Source organism: Chiloscyllium punctatum, chromosome 1, assembly GCF_047496795.1.
Source record: "Chiloscyllium punctatum isolate Juve2018m chromosome 1, sChiPun1.3, whole genome shotgun sequence".
Taxonomy (NCBI): domain Eukaryota; kingdom Metazoa; phylum Chordata; class Chondrichthyes; order Orectolobiformes; family Hemiscylliidae; genus Chiloscyllium; species Chiloscyllium punctatum.
This window is the reverse complement of record NC_092739.1, coordinates 25,485,938-25,503,552: the sequence shown is the minus strand read 5'-3', so window position 1 is coordinate 25,503,552 and position 17,615 is coordinate 25,485,938. Positions and strand designations below refer to the sequence as shown.

Below are 17,615 nucleotides of genomic sequence, written 5' to 3'. Positions count from 1 at the left end.
AGCATTCAGGAGAGACCACTCCCTCCGTGACTCCCTCGTCAGGTCCACACCCCCCACCAACCCAACTTCCACTCCTGGCATCTTCCCCTGCAACCGCAAGAAGTGCAAAACTTGTGCCAAAACCTCCCCCCTTACCTCCCTCCAAGGCCCCAATGGATCCTTCTATATCCGTCACAAATTCACCTGCACCTCCACACACATCATTTACTGTATCCGCTGCACCCGATGTGGTCTCCGCTACATTTAGGATACAGGCCGCCTACTTGCGGAACGTTTCAGGGAACACCTCCGGGACACCCACACCAACCAACCCAACCGCCCCGTGGCTGAACACTTTAACTCCCCCTCCCACTCTGCCAAGGACATGCCGGTCCTTGGCCTCCTCCATCGCCAGACCCTGGCCACACGACGCCTGGTGGAAGAGCGCCTCATCTTCCACCTAGGCAGCCTCCAACCACAAGGGATGAATGTAAATTTCTCCAGCTTCCTCATTTCCTCTCTCCCCACTTTATCTCAGTCTCAACCCCCGGATTCAGCACCGCCTCTGACCTGCAATCTTCTTCCCGACCTCTCCACCCCCACCCCCTCTCCAACCTATCACCCTCACCCTCACCTCCTTCCACCTATCGTATTCCCAGTGCCCGTCCCCAAAATTCCCTCCCCCCACCTTTTATCTTAGCCCACTTAGCACACCAGCCTCATTCCTGAAGAAGGGCTTATGCCCGAAACGTCAATTCTCCTGCTCCTCGGATGCTGCCTGGCCTGCTGTGTTTTTCCAGCACCACATTTTTCAACAATAATCAAATCAAATAAAACCAACACACTCTCTCTGAATCACTGTCTCTTCAGCAACTGACATATCCAGATCTTGGTAACTTTTAAATATCAGATAGTGAGTGGAGGCAATAATTGCAGGGACTCAGAGTTAGCTCCAAGAGACTGGGAGTGGGATGGTGTTTGTGCGCCACCTACTGCTGGTACACTCACATTGCGGCGGAACCAAGGAGACGGGATGTTATTGCGGGGTAGGTCTGTGCTGCTGCACAACTACAGCCCCGCTCCGGCTCGGGGACCAGTTCAGCGAACAGAAAAGTTGGCGAAAGTTGATCGATTGAAAGGGCCCGGGGATGTTGAGACATTGGGTAACATGTCACCGACTGAAGTCCTACTTGTGGTTGCCCCGGGCCATGGGAAGCCTGAGCCCGGTCAGTGTCTCAGCGCCGGGGGAGCCGGGCCCTTCCAGCTGTAACTCCCATTCCCAATCCCATTCCCATTCCCATTCCCATTCTTATTCCCAATCCCAATTTCAACCCTATTCCCAGTCCCAACCCCATTCCCATTCCCAATGTCGTTCCCAATCCCAAACCCGATCCCATTCCCAATCCCATTTTTATTCCCAACCCCTTTCCCATTCCCGTCCACTGGGTTCTTCCTGTTATCAGAATCCAATTTCTCAATCCCATTCCCATTGGAATCCAAATCGCCGATTCCATATTGTGAACACTCGGTCTGTGACAACAGGACAGGGAACTGTGCGGATTGGCTGTGCATCTGGCTTTTGGGGGGACACTGCGACTTCTGGTGAGGAGACTACACTGAATCTGTTATCACTGCTTGCATTGTGAATCTTACTGTCCTCTTCATTTTACTGAACACCACACTCTCCTTGAAAACCAAATCAAATGATCAGTTCGTAATGTACCACATCGCAGGCACAAGGCTAGGATGATGCTGGTAATATACTGATTTGACTGTCCTAAAAACATAACCAAAATGAGCAGAAAATAGGACCATATGGTAATCTAGAACCTGCTGTACCACTCTTGGCAGACCTTCTGCCACAGCTCAATTTTTCAGCCTCAGATATAAACCAGTGCAACTGCATAACAATCTGAGGTGGACAATTCTAGTTGTCAGATTGCATAATTCTACAGTGTGTTCAAGGAAAATTACACCATTTGATTGTAGGTTATGTTGTGATGTCAGATGGGGACAAATTCTGTAGCTTCCTATAACTTACTAGGATCTCCATGGTAACTGGAAACAAACTGAAGTCCATTGTCCATAGCAATATTCTGTAGCAAACCCCATTTTGTAAATAAATTATCTAAAATGCCAATGTCCAATGTAATGGTTATGGAATTTGTTGTAGCAATTTTTGATCATTTGCTGTGGAGTTTATGAGCAACAAGCAAAAGTTGTTTGTTATGGATTGCGTATACTTCACTAAAAATATAAATTTGACACTGTTGGCCTAGGTGGTGGATGCTGTTAACCTATTTTACAGAATGTACAATTTACACAGTTTCTTTTCTACACAGTGACATAATCGTAATCACCAGTCTGCTTGATGGGGTCTTTGTTTCACCTTTACATCTGGATGTTCTTCGTGGATAAGATACATTACACATTGCTGTAATGCTTTTGGAATAGTCACTAAAGTTTAGCACATGATACAGTTGTCATCAAACAATGCAAGTTAATTGCATACTCACAACCTCAGGACCATCAAAACAAACTGGTTATCATTTTTTACGTGGTTACTTGTGGTGTAACACTGTCAGCTTTGAATTCTTCTCACATAACAATGTTTGTGGGTGTGTGAAATTGCAATACCCACATCATTTTCAATATTACAATTTGTTCTATAAAGCTGTCTGCAAAAGGAGTCTGACTAAGAATGTCAGCGACCCAGTTAAAAATTACTCCGCCTCAAAATTGTACCAGTGAAGACAGTTTGACCATTTTGAACACCATCTGTAGAAGTTAGAGGCCACACTGGAATGTGGCTAGTGTATAGGTGCTTGGTGATTGATATTGAAATTGAATTTTCTGCCATTGAGATATATGAGCCACTGGTCACAGGCATTAATGCAAACTAATTTCACTATCCAGTTGATTGTTATGTTCAGTGTTTCACAACAGGTCATCCACTTCCTTCAATGTGTTACGAGATTGCGGTTCCACTCACATTTCATCGTGCATCTTTGTGAATGTGTGTTGAAATGCCTGAGGACCAGCAGAAATCTTTACTGTCTTTACTGTCTTAAATTCTTCTGATGTGTGATGTTTCAACCAAGAGGCATTTTTAAAATGTGTTACATCAATTATACATTGAAATGACAATTTGCGATGTTTTAAAATGATGAAGACCATGATTATTTCAATATATCTATAAACTTTTGTTGTAAGTTCCTTAAGTCAGCTTTTAAAAAAAGCAAAACTTAAAGCATTGGCTGAAAATGAAGAAAACAACATCGCTTGAAGGAAGTACAGGCCTAGAATTTGCTGAAGACGGACATCTCATGGCTGTGCAATTTTACTTGTGTTCATCAGCTCAAATATTTTGGTGTATGGATTACTGGCAGTGTGGGCTAATGCCAGTGTAGGAAGGGTGACTGGCCTTGGAGGGCACTAGTGAATGACTGACCAATACACTGTTTGAGTATTTTAAACAGAAATGAAGGAATGTCAGAGAATGATGCTCAATTAGAATCAAATCAGGAATATAAGAAGAACGAAGGTGAGGAAGAGAAAGGTCAGGTTATGTCAAAGAAAAAAGAAGCTGAAAGGAAATATAGATAGGTCATTTACACCTTTAAAATCCCTAGCAACAATTTACGATTTCTAGGAATGAGTCTTCATGATTTAAATTTATTCCCTTTCACTCCTGGAGAGGTTGGTAAGTATTGTTAAAAACACTCAATGTTAAGTTGGCAACCCTAACTTTTCTGGGTTTCATGGCTAATTAATATGAAAACAGAGCAACTCATGGAGGTTCAGGGTAAATTGCTGTCTCGAGTAGCTAATGGTAGAGTGATGTAAACCATCAAGTAACCATTAGGCATATGCAATTCAAGGGGTATCTCTTCCTCCATACACCATTAATAACAGTACTCCTAAACCGATTATTATGCTTCTGTTGAGACGAAGCAAAGAGTTTTTCTGGTAGTTGTAAGACTTCAGAATGAAGTTCTACCACTTTCTGTCTCCATTAAAATTACAACTTTTTGTAAATAGTCCAGCCAAAGCTACATTTGATGTTATAGTTCCTATGACCCTGGCCTGAAATGTTATTTCATGTGAAACTGTTGGAGTTTTTATGTTTTTGTTCACTTTGAGAAAATATGACTGTTCAGCAACTTTTGGGATATTGCATGCAATTCTGGTCTCCCTCCTATCGGAAATTTGTTGTGAAACTTGAAAGGGTTCAGAAAAGATTCACAAGGATGTTGCCAGAGTTGGAGATTTGAGCTACAGAAAGAGGCTGAATAGCCTGCGGCTGTTTTCCCTGGAACATCGAAGGCTGAGGGGTGATCTTATAGAGGTTTATAAAATCATGAGGGGTATGGATCGGATAAATAGACAACATCTTTTCCCTGGGATGGGGAGACCAAAACTAGATGGCGTAAGTATAGGGTGAGAGGGGAAGGATATAAAATGGAATTTTTCACACAGAAGGTTGTGCGTGTATGGAATGAGCTGCCAGAGGAAGTGGTGGAGGATGGTACAATTGCAGCATTTAAAGGGCATTTGGATGGGTATATGAATAGGAAGAGTTTAGAGGGATATGGGCCAAGTACTGGCAAATGGGGACCACATGAGGTGAGGATATCTGGTCAGTGTGGACATGTTGGACTGAAGGGTCTGTTTCTGTGCTGCACATCTCTATGATCTAAATCACGTTTAAGCATAACCATTACATTACATAGCTGAAAATGTGTTGCTGGAAAAGCGCAGCAGGTCAGGCAGCATCCAAGGAGCAGGAGAATCGACGTTTCGGGCATCAGCACTTCTTCAGGATTCAGGATTCCTGAAGAAGGGCTGATGCCCGAAATGTCGATTCTCCTGCTGCGCTTTTCCAGCAACACATTTTCAGCTCTGATCTCCAGCATCTGCAGTCCTCACTTTCTCCATTACATTACATAGTTCATTTAACTTGTCATCCAAGAATATTTACTTGAATGTTCATGAAAAATAAGTCCAAAATCCAGCATTGATGGAAATGAGGGCTGACATCACTGGGAGAGAGGTGAGTGGGAGCACAACCGATGAGATCAGTTAAATAGAGACCAGAGAAATTAAGGATCACAAATATCTTAGACTCTCTTTATATTTATAATATCTTTTTTCGACAAGGAGTATTTTCATTTGTAGTCTAATTTGAAATATCTTGTAATCTTTTTATAGCCTTCCAGTATCCATTGAGCACAAGAATATACTGTATGGTGAGGGGAGGCACTGATTGAGGGTTTCACATGAAATATGTCTGTGTAATTTAACTCCATATTCAAAGATAATTTTTATCTCTCTTTTTTTAGTTCCACAGCTGGTGTTTGGTGGAAACCTGGATTTTCTGGTGTTTGATTACCTCTCTGAGATCACCATGTCGCTGCTCGCTGCTGCTAAAACAAAATCTTCTGTGAGAATGTGTTTCTATTATTAAATAATTGGAGTGTAGTACGTTGTGTATCCAAATACTATTTGGGGGTGTTTGAGGAGACATCAGTGTACAGCCTATACCTGAGCTCCATTAGGGAAGCAGGTGAATTAATTCTAGGGCATGCATCACAGCTGGTGTCAAAGAAGTTTATTTTTCGCTCAGTGTTTCATGACAGGTGTCGGTTCATTTGCGGTAACATGAGTTTTATGTTTTCTTCACCTTGCACAGATATTCTCAACTTGGAGTGGTGATAAATCCCACCTAGTTTATCTTTGCAAGGCACATGCTCAGCATTGTTACTGCCAGTATAATTACAGGCTAGATATTTCCACTCAAGCCCTGGAAGCCCTGTGAAAGTATCCAACACAAAGAATCTAGCCAAGTAACAAAAGCAAACCCAATTTAAAGGCCATCCCTACCCTAGCTGCTGAATGAATGTCCTGAAACTGTTACTGTCTCAAAGTTGTTCTCACATAACACAAAGAGAGCTGGAGGGATGTGCAGTGATGACGAAGTGAGGAGGCTGCAGAAGTCCTTGGACAGTATAGGAAAGTGGGCAAAGGAGTAGCAGATGGAGTACAAATGTGGATAAGCATGAGGTTCTGCACTCTGATAGAAAAAAATAGAGGTGCAGGCTATTTCCCAAACAGGGATTGGTTTCAGAAATCTGAAGCACGAAGGGTCTTGGGAGTCCCAGTTCAGTATTCTATTAAGATTAACATACAGGTTCAACTGGTGCTTAGGAAGGCAAATACAATGTTAGCATTGATTATAAGAGGGCTGGATTACAAGCGCAAGTGCTGAAGCCGCTCTAGTCAGATCATATTTGGAATACTGTGAGCAGTTTAGTGCCCCATACCTAAAGAAGACATTGGAGGGGGTCCATATGAGGTTTCCTAGGGGATTAAGAGGTTGTCATATAAGGAGTTGTTGAGAACTCTGGGTCAATGCTCAAGAGAAGGGTAAGGGGGCATCTGATCAGAACTTGCTGAATACTGAGAGGCCTGGATCAAGTGGATGTGGAGAAGTAGGAGAGACTAGGGCTCTGAGCGCATGGGTGTCCATGAGATAAGATGAGATTTATTCAGCCACAGAGTGGTTCATCTGTGGAACTCATTGCTGCAGAGGGTTGTGATGGCCAAGATATTGAGTGGATTTTAGCCAGAGGTAGATAGGTTCTTGATTGGTAAGGGGATCAAGAGTTCTGGGGAGAAGGCAGGAGATTATTCAGAAACATATCATTTATGATCAAATGGTGAAGAAGATTCATTTGGCCAAATGGCAAAATTCTGCTCCTGGTCTTATGCAGATTTCAGCAAGGTTTTCTGCAAAATGTGAGGCAATAGACTTGCTGACCTGTTATCTTAACAGTAAATTAACTCCACATGCTGTCTGAAAGATTTGTCCCCTAAAATTCTGGCTCCTTAGTCAAGGGCACTTGTCTCCCCACCTTTTGAAGATCTCATATTCAGATCCACATTATGTTCCTGATGTTGTTGATCATACATCTCCTTGGCTACTGGTAGGTGACTCATTTCCATATTTTTCCAGAAGTACATATCTGCATCAGTTCTTCTTTCATTCTCATTCTCCCGTAATGGGATTGGGGTGGGCACCTCACCTTCACCGGGCACCTGATCACAGGTGAGAAACCCCAGCTGCATTTCTCCAATAAAATCAAAAAATACTCTAAGTACTCAACATGTCTGGTAGCATCTTTAGAGAAAGAAACAGTTAGCATTTCAGGTTGATGTTTTTTGATCAAACACTTTTTTGATCTTTTGTACATGTGTACCCCGGTGTACTGTGTCAATGTCCTGTACTTGATATAGATTTTAATGCCTCTCCATTTTGATTTATGATGTATTCCCACATGTACAGAAATAATATAACCTGTTTCTTTTTTCTAGAACCATGGATATGTGCCAGATTTTGTGGAGGTTGCTATGGTCCCATTTATTAAGGATATTCATAAAAGAGGTAATCTTGACAGTCATGGTTTGCTTTCTTTCTGCTTTTATCAGTTAGTTAAAAACAATTTGTTTTAATTAAACTCATTGTTGTCATTTAATAACTAAGGTGAAAAACTGCAAAATTAAGTATATCCTCACATTATACCAAGATACAGTGAAAAATATTGTTTTGTGTGCTATCCAGAAAAATCATTCCTTACATAAGTGCATCAGGGAAAGAGAACAGAATGTAAAATATAGTGTTACAGCTACAGAGAAGGTGCACAGAAAGATCAACTCTAATGTATGAGAGGTCTGTTCATAAGTCTGATAACAGCGGGGAAGAAACTGTTCTTGAATCTGTTGGTACGTGTTTTTAAATGTTTGTACCTTCGATGGAAGGGGGTGGAAGAGAATATAACCGAGATGGGAAATGCCTTTGATTATGTTGGCTGCTTTCTGGAAGCAGTGTAAAGTACAGACAGAGTCAATTGATGGAAGGCTGATTTTCATGATGAACTGGGCTGTATTCATAACTCTTTGTAATTTCTTACAGTGGTGGGTAGAGCAGTTGCCATTCCAAGCTGTGCTGCATCCAGATAAGATGCTTTTTATGGGGCATCTATAAAAATTGCTAAGAGTCATTGTGGACATGCCAAATTTCCTTAGCCTTCTGAGGAAGTAGAAGTGTTGGTGTGCTTTCTTGACTATAGCATGAATGTGGAATGGACCGGGGTAGACCATTGGTGATATTTACTCCGAGGAACTTGAAGGTCTTGACCATCTCCACCACAGCACCATTGATTCTGCTTCCTGAAGTTGATGACCAGCTCCTTCGTTTTGCTGACATTGAAGGAGAGATTGTTGTCTTTACATCATGCCACTAAGCTGTCTGTCTTTTTCCTGTTCTCTGTCTTATTGTTGTTTGTGATCTGACCCACTACAGTGGTGTCATCAGCAAATTTGCAAATGGAGTTAGAGCTGAATTTGGCCACACAGTCAAGCGCACACAGCCTTGCGGGGCCTCAGTATTGAGGATTATTGTGGAGGAAGTGTTGTTATTTATCCTTACTGATTGCAGTCTGTGGATCGGGAAGTCAAGGATCTAGTTGCAGAGGATGGAGCAGAGTCCTAGGTCCTGGAGATTGGAGCTGAGTTTTGGTGAAATGATGCTGTTGAAGGCAGAGCCAAAGTTAGGAGTTTTAAGTAGGGGTCCTTATTATCCAGATGTTCCAGAGATGTGTGTAAGGCCACAGATATGGCATCTGCCATAGACCTATTGTGAAGGTAGGCGAATTGTAGAGGTTCAAGGCAATCTGGGAGGCTGGGGTTGATGTGTGCTATTACTAACCACTCGAAGCATTTCATAAGAATTGATGTCAGAGCCACCAAGCGGTAGGCATTAAGGCACGTTACCTGATTTTTCTTTGACATTGGGAGGATAGTGGTCTTTTTGAAGCAGGTGGGGGGGCCTTGGTTAGAGTAAGGAGAGATTAAAGATGTTTGCGAATCCTCCTACCAGCTGGTCTGTGCAGGATCTGAGTGTACGGCCGCTGTCTTTGTTTTGGCCAGTCGTTTTGCATGGGGTCATTCTCAAGAAGACCGATCGGACCTCTACTGTGGTAACTGTGAGTACAGATGCACCCAAGGTGTCAAGACAAGTGACATCATTTCACTGACCTTTTGTTCAAAACGAGCATAGAATTTATTGAGCTCAGTGGGGAGGGATGCGTTGTCATCAGTGATTCTACCTGACTTCACTTTGTAGCCTGTTACATTATATATGTCTTGCCACAGTCGACATGTGTTCATATGGTTAGTCAGGGACTCTAGTTTAGTCTGGTATTGTCTCTTAGCGTCCATGATGACTTTGGGAAGATTATACTTAGATTTCCTATATAGGTCAGGGTCACCTGACTTGAACGCCTCAGTCAAGAGTGAATCTCCTGGTTCATCCATGGTTTTCAGTTTGGGAACTTGAATTAACTTCTTTGGCACATACTTACTGATGAAGTCTGCAAAGGTAGTAGCATTTTCCTTTAAGTTGCCGTTAAGTCCTTGACCTGTCCACTGACTCCAAGCATCTGTTACTTGGACCAGCATGTACCACTTTCTGTACCAGATCCTCATGCTTCAGTTTCTGCTTGTAAGCTGGGTGAAAGAGCATGGCCTTCTGGTCTGGTTTACCAAAATAAAAGCAGGGAATGGAGTGGTAGGCATCTTTGTATTCGACCAGTAGCCTTCTGTTTTTTTTCATAAAGTTTCAAAACCTATAAATTTGTTTCCTTTAGACCTCACTCATACCGCCCAGAATTTAGCACAGATTAGTACTGAATTGGAAATATCATGTGGAAGGGTTATTACGTAACTGGTATGAGAGAAGAGAAAGGTTTATGCTGGAACAGGATGGAGTGCTCCTCTGAAGCTGAAGCACAATTTTGAGACAGAATAGAAAGAAAGTAAAAAATATTCCAGAGTCTAAAGTCAGGTTGCTCGATTGCATTAGACTCGTTTTAAAAATCTTTATCAATGATCAAATAAATATATTTCCTGATTGTTCTAACCTATTCACAGATAGCCGGCAAACTTTGAATCAGTTTTTTATTGTGAAACATCTGAATCCATGCTTCTGGTGACAGCTTTTGTTCAGTTAACTGAACTCCATAAAATTCACGCCCTGCTGATTACTAGCTGCCCATATTTATTAATTTAACTAATTTACACAAATTTAAACTGAATTACTAATTTATCAGCTGTTCTGTCATTCTGTTAGGCCTCAGGCATTCTTGCAGATCATATGAGATGATAACATAAATCATGGTCCCAGATATATACTTGAGCAGAAATATTCATGAATGCCTCCTCCCCTGATCACTAAGGACTATTATGTGCTTCAACGCCTGACTTTTCCACTTCACATTTGCATTTTGAGTATTCTTATACTATTATTGAACAAAGTCTAAACAAAGTCAAGCAATTAACATGAAACACAGGAGAAGTTTCTTAGAGTAACAAATAACATGTTTACAGTATATGTGGTCTGTTAGCTCACGTGATGTTGACCGGATGGCTGGTTTGTAATGCAGAGTCACACCAACTGCATGTGTTCACTTTCTTTACTGGCCAAAGTAACATGAAGATCCCACTTTCTTGACATTGCTTCTTGCCTGAGGTTAAATCACTCTCAGTTGTCTCTCTCTATTGAGAGGGCCACCATATGGTTCCCTGAGACTATGACAACTTTGCATTGACTTTATTTTCAGTATTTTTACTTAAGTGACATTTAAGTTGGCCATTCATTATGATGTGAATTTCAATCCATTTCGACAATAATTTCAGATTTATTATCCTTCTCCAAGAAATGGAAAATTACCAGTTCCTCCACTAATGTATTTGGTAAATGTACTGCCTAATTTGAAGCTTAGCAGGAAATTGTCAGTTTGAATATGGGCTGGCACTGAGCTGGCTGTTGCCAACTGCGACAGTACAAGCAACTCAACTTGGTATAATCACTCTGCGCTTTGAAAGGAAATCAACAAGAATCAACATTTCCTTCCCAGTTTGCATAAATCAGTAGCTCTGTCAGCATCAGTTCAGAAGATTTTAAGTTCAAGCCTCTTTATGGATTTGTATACTACACAATCTCAGCTGACCCTGCTATGATTGCTGGAGATGCTGCAAGCTATAATAGGTATAAAGTACCAGGTGGTATTATTCAAAGAACGCAGGAAATTCTCCTACTGCTCTGAACAGCATTTTCTCTTCAAGTAGCACAACCAAAAGCAGATTACTTTGCTGATTGTGGAATTTTGCTGAGTACAGATTGGCACTGCATTTGCCTACAAAATAGAAGTAACTGTATTTAAAACAATTTGCTGTATGGCACTTTGTGGTGTTCTGAGTGTATCCTGAGGAACTATAAAATTGCAAGGTTGTTTGTTCTTTCTTTGTGGATCTGTATTCTGCGACTGTTGCTAGAAAGCACATGTATATTGAACAAGAACCAAATCAGGCTCAACCATGATGACTCCACGGTAAGATACTTAGCTGACTCTTACTATCTTGATTTAGAGGTGCAGGTGTTGGACTGGGGTGTACAGAGTTAAAAATCACACAACACCAGGTTGTAGTCCAACAGATTTAATTGGAAGCACTGGCTTTCGGAGCGACGCTCCTTCATCACAACCATCTGTTGTTTCACAACTGCAAAAGTCCCAAAAAGTCAAAGAATCAGAGGAAATTGTGAAACAAAAAAAATACGCATTTTGAAAGTGGAAAGAAGAGGAAATAAATCAAAACGATAATCAGTAAAAACTTACATTTTAATTTCAAACATAGTGAAAAACAAATGCCCTAAAGGTATTTAGTTTTTCCTTCAGGTATTCGTGTCGTCTGCAATGCTGGAGGTGTGAATCCTCACGCTTGTGCTACTGCTCTACAGCAAGTTGTGAAGAAAGCAGATCTGGACTTGAAGATTGGAGTCGTGACAGGCGATGATTTAATGTTGATGGTATGTAGAAAATAATAGGATATAAACAAAGAAGAAAAATGTCAAAATGCTTTCTCTGGGGTGGCATGGTGGCTCAGTGGTTAGCACTGCTGCCAGGGGCCTGGCTTTGATTCCAGCCTCAGGCAATTGTCTGTGTGGAGTTTGCACATTCTTCCCATGTATGCGTGGGTTTCCTCCGAGTGCTCCGGTTTCCTCCCACAGCCGAAAGATGTGCAGGTTAAGTGAATTAGCCATGCTACATTGCCCACAGTGTTCAGGGATGTGTAGGCTAGGTGCATTAGTCAAGGGTAGATATAGAGTAGGGGGAATGGGTCTGGGTGGGTCGGTGTAGACTTGTTGGACCGAAGGGCCTGTTTCCGCACTGTGGAGACTCTATGATTCTATGACAATTATAAACATTTTAATGAGCAGCAAAAATAGGCCATTTGGCACCTTAGGCCTGCTCTGCCATTCAATAATAAGACCATGGATAGAGACAAAAAAAGACAGCAGATGCTGGAATCCAAAGTAGACAGGCAGGAGGCTGGAAGAATACAGCAAGCCAGGCAGCATCAGGAAGTGTAGAAGTCGACATTTCAGGTGTAACCCTTCTTTAGGACTGGGGGTGGGTGTTCGGGTGAGCTGCATATAAAGGGGGAGGCGGGGGCAGGGTTGTGAAGTATGAATAGGTTAACACAGGTAGAGGGTACAACCTGGTTGATCACTGGAATGGATCTGGTTGGTGGCAGGGAGCAATGGCAGTGACGGAGAGTGGCTGGGAAAGGAGTCAGGGGATGGGTAGGGAGGTTATTTGAAATTGGAGAACTCAATATTGATGATTGTATTGGTGCTACCTTGTGCTCCCACGAGGAGATTGAACAGTTCATCCACTTTACTAAATCTTCCACCGCGACCTCAAATTTACCTGGACCGTCTCAGACTCCTCCCTCCCCTTCCTAGACCTCTCCATTTCTATCTCAGGCGACCGACTCAACACGGACGTTTACTATAAACCGACAGACTCCCACAGCTACCTAGATTACACCTCCTCCCACCCTGCCCCCTGTAATAATGCCATCCCATATTCCCAATTCCTTTGCCTTCGCCACATCTGCTCCCAGGAGGACCAATTCCAATACCGAACAACCCAGATGGCCTCCTTCTTCAAAGACCGCAATTTCCCCTCAGAAGTGGTTGACGATGCTCTCCACCACATCTCCTCCACTTCCCGCTCCTCAGCCCTTGAACCCCACCCCTCCAATTGCCACCAGGACAGAACCTCACTGGTCCTCACCTACCACCCCACCAACCTCCAGATATATCGTATCATCCTTCGTCATTTCCGCCACCTCCAAACAGACCCCACCACCAAGGATATATTTCCCTCCCCACCCCTATCAGCGTTCCGGAAAGACCACTCCCTCCGTGACTCCCTCGTCCGATCCACCCACCAACCCCCCACCAACCCAACCTCCACTCCTGGCACCTTCCCATGCAACAGCAAGAAATGCAAAACTTGCGCCCACACCTCCCCCCTCACTTCCCTCCAAGGCCCCAAGGGATCCTTCCATATCCATCACAAATTCACCTGCACCTCCACACACATCATTTACTGCATCCGCTGCACCCGATGTGGCCTCCTATACATTGGGGAGACAGTCCGCCTACTTGCGGAACGTTTCAGAGAACACCTCTGAGACACCCGGACCAACCAACCCAACCACCCTGTGGCTGAACACGAACTCCCCCTCCCACTCCACCAAGGACATGCAGGTCCTTGGCCTCCTCCATTGCTAGACCATGGCAACATTACGTCTGGAGGAAGAGTGCCTCATCTTCCGCCTCGGAACCCTTCACCCACAAGGATGAATGCAGATTTCTCCAGCTTTCTCATTTCCCCTCCCCCCACCTTTTCTCAGTCACAACCCTCAGACTCAGCACCACCTGCAATCTTCTTCCCGACCTCTCCGTCCTCACCCCCTCTCCGGCCTATCACCCTCCTTCCACCTACGTATTCCCAACGCCCATCCCCCAAGTCCCTGCTCCCTACCTTTTATCTTAGCTTGCTTGGCACACCCTCCTCATTCCTGAAGAAGGGCTTATACCCGAAACGTTGATTCTCCTGTTCCTTTGATGCTGCCTGACCTGCTGCGCTTTTCCAGTAACACATTTTTGAACTCAATATGTGTGTTGTAGGGTGCCCAATTGGAAGATAAGGGTGTTGTTCCTCCAATAGGCACTGTGGTTTGTTTTGGCAATGGAGGAGGCCAAAGATGGTCATTCAATAAGACCATGGCTGATTTGTTTTTGAAATTTCATATTGCCATTTATTCCCAGTAACTTTGATTCCCTTAGCCTAACACGAATCTATTTACCCCTAACTTGAAAATATTCAATGACCTCCACAGGCCTCTGAAGCAATGAGTTCCCTTGGAGAGAAAAATAATTCTCGTCATCTCTGCCCTAAAAGGGTGACCCAATGCTCCCTGTTTTACATCCACCCCCAAGCGTTAGCATCATTTCCATGTTCACCATGCACCATATTCAGGATCTTATAAATGAGTCCCTACCTCACTTTTCGGAATTCCAGTGGAACAAGTTCAGTCAGTCCAGCTTTCCTCAGAAGGGAACAGTTGTGCTTTGCAAGAGTTTTTTGAGGATCGAGCTAGTAAGGCATATAAAGGGGAACCAATAACTGTGGTGCTAGTCACCTCCCTAATATAACAGCGAATGCTAAACCAAGAGATGTTCGCGATGTCTGCGGCTAAAGTATTGAACGAAGAAATTCATGGCCACAGTCACCTTTGCAACAGGTATCAGTACTACCTCTGGCTTCTCTGAAGGTGAAGATCTGTCTGTAAGCAGTGACAGGTATCAGAGGACATAATTCATCAAATGAAAATGATGGACACACTGCTCTTCACTTGGACTGGGGTAAGAGAATTGCTTTCCCAAACCTTAAGTGGATAAGATCTGTTATTGAGGGCACTTCCCCAACCTCTTTCTTCTCCCTTTGCAAGTAACTTGACCTTTTCTCAATGTCTGTATTGTGCTTTAGGCCAAGGAGGATGGTAACCATGACTGGGAGCAAATGGTCTGACTGTTCTATCCTTTATTAGAGAAGGGAATCAAAAGACTTTTGGGATTAAATGAGAACATGAATCAACCATGTTCTTACTGAATGGCAAAGCAGGCTCCAGGGGCAAGTGGCTTAGCAAAACCTTTAAAATCCAAACCAAGAATTTCACCATGTGCAGTATCATTCACTCCATAGTAACTTAATTTAAATAGCAGTGCACAACATTTCTGCAAACTCAGGCAGAGAAAGTAGAAGTTGTACAGCAACTAATCTGAAAATGGTTGATATCCTTTTGTGCTGATAGGTGTCCTTTCTGCTGTTGAACACATGTTTCACTGTTTACGTTTAATAAAGAACCTTAATTAGATTGTAAATGTCCATATGAGTATCCAATCAGTGCTGTATGTTGATGAAAATCACAGCCTACATACTTTGTATGTTTAGGGTGCATGCAGCCACCACCAATGTTAACACACACAATAACATCTTTGGGACCTCTTAACATTTGTAATGTGCAACCAAAGAACCAAATCAATGGATTGAAAGAACCAAATTTTGCAACCTTACTGATCAGTGGTCATTGGTCCTACATTTTTAACAACGTTATTTAAAATTATATAAAATTAACAGCATTATTTAACAGCATTATTTGAAATTATATAAGATTTCAAACTTTACATTGTCATAAATCATATTGCTTGAAAAAAATATTGAATGAGTTTACCAAGTTCATCTTGTTTGAAGGTAACATTTCTTCATATCTGGAACATTATGAATGTTCTTTGCTCATAGGATAAGTATTTCACTACCACATCTTTAATTTCTTGCTTTTAAATTTTAAAACACTGATTGATCTGTGTGTTCAGACAAACATTATTGCACAGATGCTGTGTTTCTAGCAACACAGGGAATTGGTGCACTTTTAAGACACTCGCAGAAATTGCCAAATGCAGAAAACCCAGCAGATCTGGCCGCCTCTATGGAGAGATAAACAGAGTTAATGTTTCAAGTTCAACACAGCTTTTCTTCAGAACTGGTGTGGTTTAAGTGTCCTTACTCCTCTTATCCACAATTGTACACTGTGATTTTCACATTACTTTCAAGAGTTTAAAGCAAAAGAAGGTGGCCTTCTTCTCATATCATCAAACTGAAGAAAATCACTCTTAAAGAAGAGCATGTGAAAGCATTCACTAATTCAGCACCCAGTGCTACTCTACTCGAAGCAATGTCTTTCAGTTTTGCTTTCTGGCTGTGTTATTAATTGTATCATAAATGAGGCATATGCTTATTGCTAAGAAAATAAACCACATAACAGCACACCTTCACAGGCTTATTTCTAAAATATGTACTTTCTAGTTTGTGTCTCATTTTATCAATCTATCACTGTAAATGTAACATATCCACCTGTCGATTCCTTTGACGTTTTTTAAGGACTACTTGACACCTTTGTTCCTGTGAAATCATTTGGGACCAGAGATGATAATTGATTAGTAACCAGTGACAGTAAGACCGTGAGTAATGTATATGCACAAACTGATCTTAGTCAAGATGTTCAGATGAATATTGGTTGATTATAACCCATTAATTCTGACTAAGAACCAAGAATTTAAATTTATTCTCTTTTGCTATAAAAAACGTAGAGAGCAAGTTTGGTTATATCCTATATCCTATCCACTGTTCCCTCTAAAATGCACCTGTTCCGAGATATCTCCAAGATTCTGTGCACATCAGAAGTCCATGCATTGAAGAAAAATTAGAGGGATTGTTGTTCTTATCTCAGAAACATTTCATAGGACTATTGTTAACTAGGGTCTCAAGAATATTAAAGAACCTTGTTTTGACTTATTCAGAGGATGAAGGCATCATTGGCTTGGCGAACACAGAATGTGCTGAAGAATGTGGTGGTGAGCTGCGTTTTTGAGCCATTGTAATCCATAAGGGCATCCACAGTGCTGTTAAGGGAGGGGATTCCAGGAATTTATCCTGGGTACAGTGAAGGAACAGCAGTATTGTTCCAAGTTAGGATGGTGTGTGACTTGGCTGGGATATTTTGATAGTGATGTTCCAATGCAGTTGCTCCACTAGTCATTCTGAGTTGGTAAGGTTTACACATTTGGAAGAGGCTCATTGAGTTGCTGGAGTGTGCCTTGTAAATGGTGGACACTTGCAACTGTGCATTGCTGGTGATGGGAATAATTGTTGAAGGTGTCAGATGGGGTGTCAGTCAAATAAGCTGGTCTTGGATGCTCCTTGTGTGCACAGAAAAATGTCCTGCAATTTTTTTTCTCATCAGATAATTAGTCAAAATTCTTTGAAAGCCATAATTAAATCTGTCTTGATCATACTGTAGGCATTTTAAATCCTAACAAATGTCTAGGTAAATGTGTCTTTGGCTCTTTGCCATTCACCTTAAATTGGTGTCCTCAGGTTCATAATTCTTCTGGTATTAGGAAGTTTATTTCTACCTTTCTCTCCAGATTCCTTGTTTATTCGAGTATCTCTTCTCCAGGTCTTCTGAACACTCTCCAAGGAGAACTGACATAGATTGTCAATCCATCGTTGTAACTGAAGGGTCTTATCCCTGAAACAGTTCTCATGAATCTTTTCTTCCCCATTTTTAATACATTCACTTCCTTCCTAAAATATGCTGTG

At 42.1% G+C, this 17,615-nt stretch overlaps 1 protein-coding gene across 3 annotated transcripts in view; it reads left to right on the top strand.

Moving 5' to 3' along the window:
• Positions 1 to 1,003: 1,003 nt before the first annotated feature.
• Positions 1,004 to 17,615, top strand: part of lratb.1 (lecithin retinol acyltransferase b, tandem duplicate 1) — a 164,642-nt gene continuing 148,030 nt past the window's right edge. For all 3 annotated transcript variants that reach the window (XM_072580874.1, XM_072580952.1, XM_072581028.1), the window contains exons 1-4: positions 1,004 to 1,581; positions 5,322 to 5,422; positions 7,354 to 7,423; positions 11,775 to 11,905. In XM_072580874.1, the coding sequence (XP_072436975.1) occupies positions 1,128 to 1,581; positions 5,322 to 5,422; positions 7,354 to 7,423; positions 11,775 to 11,905 (756 nt within the window). In that variant the 5' untranslated portion in view covers positions 1,004 to 1,127. The remainder of the gene's footprint in view (positions 1,582 to 5,321; positions 5,423 to 7,353; positions 7,424 to 11,774; positions 11,906 to 17,615) is intronic.